At 30.3% G+C, this 5426-nt stretch overlaps 1 protein-coding gene across 1 annotated transcript; it reads left to right on the top strand.

The window, feature by feature from the left end:
• Window positions 1–1554: 1554 nt before the first annotated feature.
• LOC107901252 (rac-like GTP-binding protein ARAC7) lies at window positions 1555–4002 on the top strand. The gene is made up of 8 exons (XM_016827179.2): window positions 1555–1923; window positions 2029–2116; window positions 2232–2341; window positions 2537–2600; window positions 2707–2771; window positions 2901–2966; window positions 3046–3152; window positions 3614–4002. The coding sequence occupies exons 1-8, from the start codon at window positions 1825–1827 to the stop codon at window positions 3642–3644; spliced, it is 630 nt and encodes a 209-aa protein (XP_016682668.2). The 5' UTR covers window positions 1555–1824; the 3' UTR covers window positions 3645–4002.
• Window positions 4003–5426: the final 1424 nt, after the last annotated feature.

Here is a 5426-nt window from a genome sequence, read left to right as displayed (position 1 = left end):
CCTTTAAGAAACCGGGTTGGATAAAACTAAATCCAACTTTGCAGTAGAATTTGGAGAATGAACATAGAAACAGGAAATGAAGCAGTGAATTTGCAAACTTTGTCGAGTAACCCCAAATCAAGGGAAAGTTTTTTTACAGGTAAAACTTGGGAAGGCACTATTTTTAATGATGATTAAACATTAAGTTTGGTTTAAGACAGCTCCAAATTGGCCCCAACACACCAAATTTTCCTCTCTTAGAAAACCCAAAAAAGCATTTTCCCTTCTGAAAGAAAAAATCAACCAAAAGATTCGAATGAGACTTTCAGTTCTTTTTCTAACAAACGAACATTTATAATTTAGAAAAAGATAGCTAGAAATGAGCTTCAATTGCATCTGCAGCAATAACAGAAAGCATAAAATCCAGAGTTTCCAAATACATATAACAAAAGTGGACTGTCGCAAAGCGCTCAAATTTTGATCCATCACATTATTACTGCACTCAAGTTTAATTTCTTTCTTTGTCATAAAACCCATCTTTTTTCTTCAGGTTCACATCTTGTTTCATTTATCCTTCATAATTCATTTTTAGCTTCAATTATACATACAATTTGTGACCATAAAATTAGGTTAAGAAGCTGAAAAACTCTTCAAAGCAGAGGAGAGCAACGACCAAATCAGTTTCCGAAGCAATTAATGGCGCCCAACTATACTCTGCCTTCCAACATAAATGCATGAACAAATTTACAGCCCCAAAAAAGTGGTCCATTTTTTTTTTTCAAGAAAAGTTGAAAAGAAAAACATTATTTGACACCGACGTTTATTAATTAAAGGTCGAGTAAAAGACACCTGAAAAAGGAAAATAGAGATTTGGGCCAAGCAAAGAAAGAAGCATGGTGGGGATGAACGGGGGGATTGCCCCGCCAAAAAAAAAAATGGCTATGTTTATATGTTGTCCTTTACAATAGGATAAAAGACAAGAGGACATAACATAGGTTGGTGTAAGAAAATTGAATGAATCCAACGATCGCATTCATTTCAAAAAACTGTTTAAAAAAAAGAAACCATTTCCCATAACTGTTCTTCTGTCTTTTTATTTGAAGCACTGATGCTGTTACATAAAAGACAGAATCCAATGTCCATATTATAATCAAAGATTGAATAAAAAAAGTTAGCAGTTTTTGTTCATGTTATTTACTTGAATTAGTAGATTAGATCAATCGATAATGAATTTGGAAAAAGTTTATAATAAATATATTCTTTAAAATTTTATATAAACAGTAATTTATACTTTAATTATAATTATAATTATAATTATAATATTATCCAAAATTATTTTATTCAAATTTAACAGTTAATGAGCAGTTGAAACATGTTGGGAAAAGTTTGTCTTTTTACGTGCAATTTATAGGAGGGTTTATTACTTGGTAGTAATAAATAATGTGAAAGAACATAAGCTGGAAAGCAACAATGAGAAAGAGGTGCCCGTTTGAGAGAGAAAGGTAGGGTGGGGTGGGGGGACCCATTTCTGCATTTCAAAAAAATTTTCTGTTGGATTCATTTTTGAAATATATTGAGAGGGATGATGGATAAATAAATAAAGTTCAATGCAACACATCCCCCTTTTGACTACAGTATCAGAGATGATTACTTCTCTCATAAGCCTTTGTCATTTTTAATATATATATTTCTCTTTGGGAAACTACAACTACAGCTATTTCATCTTCTAAAGCACACTTTCCTTTCTCTGTTTCAACATTTCCTACTCTATTAATCCTAACCAGCTTGCTTACACACACACACATATTGTTGCTTAGGTGAAGAAGTAGATGGAAGTTTAAGAAGATGAGTGCTTCAAAGTTCATTAAATGTGTTACAGTTGGAGATGGAGCTGTTGGAAAAACATGTATGCTCATTTGTTACACCAGCAACAAGTTCCCCACTGTAAGTGTCACCACCTCTAAACACTTTCTTTACTCTTTTTTTACTTGTTTTCATTGCATTGATAGACTTTTAACTTATTTCCTTATTTTGGTTTTTTTCTGTTAGGATTATATACCGACAGTGTTTGACAATTTCAGTGCCAATGTGGCTGTAGATGGGAGCATTGTTAATTTGGGTTTATGGGACACTGCAGGTTTTTTTTTTTTTTTTGCTGCTTGCTATGATTGGTTGAAAGTTCTTTTTTATGGGTTTTTCTTGGTGTTTTATTTCTGATTTGACTTATCCATTTTTTTTATCTAATCTTAAAGGTCAAGAGGATTATAGCAGATTAAGGCCATTGAGTTACCGAGGTGCAGACATATTTGTCTTAGCTTTCTCATTAATTAGCAGAGCAAGCTATGAAAATGTTCTCAAGAAGGTACCTTTTCTTTTTTTTTTCTCATCTTCAACTTTTTAACTTTAAAAAGATTTTTTTTAATGGTCTTTTACATCATGTTTGAAAAAAGGTGGAATTTTTATAAATTTCAATTAAAATCAAAAGGGTTGTTGGCTTTGCTTTCTTCCTTGGAACAAAACATTCCTAATCCAATATCCCAAAATTCTCTGTTCACAGTGGATGCCAGAACTACGCCTTTTTGCACCAAATGTTCCCATTGTCCTGGTTGGAACAAAGCTAGGTAGGAAACTATTTCATTTAATGTTTCACTCAACTATTGCTTGAATGGAATAATTCCATTAACGACATTGAATTATGTTCTTTCTGTGTGCATGTGTATATATCAGATCTCCGGGAAGATAGAGCATATCTTGCTGATCAAATGGGGTCTAATATTATAACATCTGCTCAGGTATGCTCTTCTTCACTTCAACTTTATTGTCAGCAATGTTTCGGTAGCTAATTTCTGGTTTCAGTTACGATCCATAACCGCTATTCGATCGCAATTCAAGTAGATGATTTGGATATAATGCTTACACAGGGAGAGGAACTGAGGAAACAAATTGGTGCAGCAGCTTATATCGAATGCAGCTCCAAGACTCAGCAGGTAATTTGATGTCATTTATAGATATTGTGGCTTGTAATGTGCTTCCTTCATGTTTTTAACGGATACAATATTGGATTAGAATGTCAAAGCCGTTTTCGATACTGCCATCAAGGTTGTTCTTCAGCCCCCAAGGAGGAAGGATGTGACGAGGAAGAAACGGCGCCTGAGATCTGGCTGCTCCATCGCGTAAGTTGTAGTTCATTTCTTTCTTCTCTTTTGGTACTTTTGGTTGTTTATGACATATTCATGTCATTTGGAAACATTAGTTTGTTAGTGTTACTGTTATAGTGCACATTATTGAGTTGTTTTGTACCACTGTAACAAATAATACAGTTACCAGCTATGTTAGTACTAGGACTTGAGGGTTCGTATCTAATACGTGTATACATAAATTTTGGGATTTTATCTTCGTATTCATTTCTAAATATGTGTCGGGTATGGTATGTGTCCGAGAAGAAGAGAATGTCCGGATATATGTCAGACATGAACTTCAAACAATATGAGGGGAGAAATGCAACTGAAACTATAGGAGCACCTTATAATCTCCTCTTTCTATAGGAACAAAATCGAGGAAAAGTTTCCTATGGTCATTCACCTTAACTGATATGAAATCTAATACCAACTAGCACATGGTTATCTGTTTTCAGGAGCATAATCTGTGGAGGATATGATGCTTAAATTTGGAAACTGATGAAAGATGGATTTCGTTGTTGAATAGTATTGCTTCCCGACAGCAAATTTCAGAACTGGTTTTAATGTTTTCTGTTTTGGTTGACTCAATGACATGTTGATGGAGAGACAAACTGAACTGACTGGAAGAATGATAGCGGGAATTGTTCATTCTCTCATGTATTTATTGCTTTCTTGAATGGTTTTTGTGTGTGTAGTGGTGGAATATTAACTTGGTGTGATTTAGGGATCCATCAGCTTAGGATCTCATTTGCCCTTACTCTCATGGTGAAAATTATTTACTTGACCTATGTTGCTGTTTTTAGTACTCCAGAAAAAATGCAATGGTGCAACCAGTATAGTATCACTCGACACTTTGAAACATTAGTTTATATAGTGACTTTGAAGAGACTACGTTGAATAAATTTGAATCTCAAGATAACTCTTTTTCTTTAAAAAAAAATATGGAGAAAACAACTCATTCTGTATTTTATTCTATAATAATACTTTTGTCACCAAAAGATGGTTGGCTACTCATTCTTTATTTCTTAAATCAGACTCTTAGTTTGTGAAAAAAAATGTACAAGGGTGGCAATTTTTCTTTTCCTTTTGTTAGGGGTACTAGAAGTGTAAATTTTGGCTACTTCGGTGACAGTTACTAGAGTTAACATCTAAGAGAATGTTTGTTTGACTAAAAATTGTTTCTAGAAAATAATTTTTTAAAAATGACTTATTTTCTAAAAAAATTAATATTTTTTGATTTTTGGATAAAGTTGTGTAAAATATTTTTTGTTGTTTGACAGATTTCTTGTAAATATTTCATAAATATTGTTTTCAATGAAATAAGCATACATTTGAAATTTTCTTATCTTTTTGTTATTTAATTGAGTTTATTTTATATCAAAAATTTATATTTTACATTGTTTTTGTATATATTAAAAATATTTTGTTAAATTCAAGTTTATTATAATGTCATCTTTTAATTACTTGACTACCAAGTGAGTTTTTTATTTAAAAATGTGATATCAACAAAATTGATAAAAAAAATTGAACAATGTCAACAATTGGACTTGATTTTCAAATCTGAAAAGTAGAGGGATTAAATTCTTGAAAACAAAAGTATATATACTAAATTGCAAATTTGTAAAACGTACATAGACTTATGACATATTTTAATCTTTATACTACAAAATATTTATTATTAATATATTTATAATTGTAATAAATATTTATTATCAAAATATTAATATTGAATATTTCTAATAATACATGAAGAATATTATTTAAATTTATTATTAAAATAAAATTGAAATATTAAATAATCTATTGAAATGATAAATTATATTAATAATTTATTATATAACTAAATATAAATAATTAAATATGTATGTTTAATAATATTGAAAAATATAATATTTTATATTAAAATTTTAATAAATTTTATTAATTTTAAAAATAAAAATAAAATCTACTATCAATATAATAATATTAAGCTTGATTTAAGTTAATTTTTATATAAAAATAAAATTACCTAGAGCTCTTTTCCGGAAAATGACTTACGCTTTTAAAAAAGATAAGTTATTTTACAAGAAAATTGGCTTATTTTACATTGACCTGTAAATCATTTTTTGTTGACCAAGCTATTTTCTGTTAAAAAAACACAGAAAAATGTAGAACTGTAAAACTTTTTATATGTAAACAAACGGACCCTAAAAGAAAGTTAATTAAAGTGACAAATGATTTTATTATTGTTAAAATTAGGTTTTGAGCTACTGGTGTGCGACAAATAAT

Source organism: Gossypium hirsutum, chromosome A06 (genome assembly GCF_007990345.1).
Source record: "Gossypium hirsutum isolate 1008001.06 chromosome A06, Gossypium_hirsutum_v2.1, whole genome shotgun sequence".
Taxonomy (NCBI): Eukaryota; Viridiplantae; Streptophyta; class Magnoliopsida; order Malvales; family Malvaceae; genus Gossypium; species Gossypium hirsutum.
The sequence above is the reverse complement of the archived record's forward strand: the minus strand, read 5'-3'. Positions and strand labels throughout refer to the sequence as shown.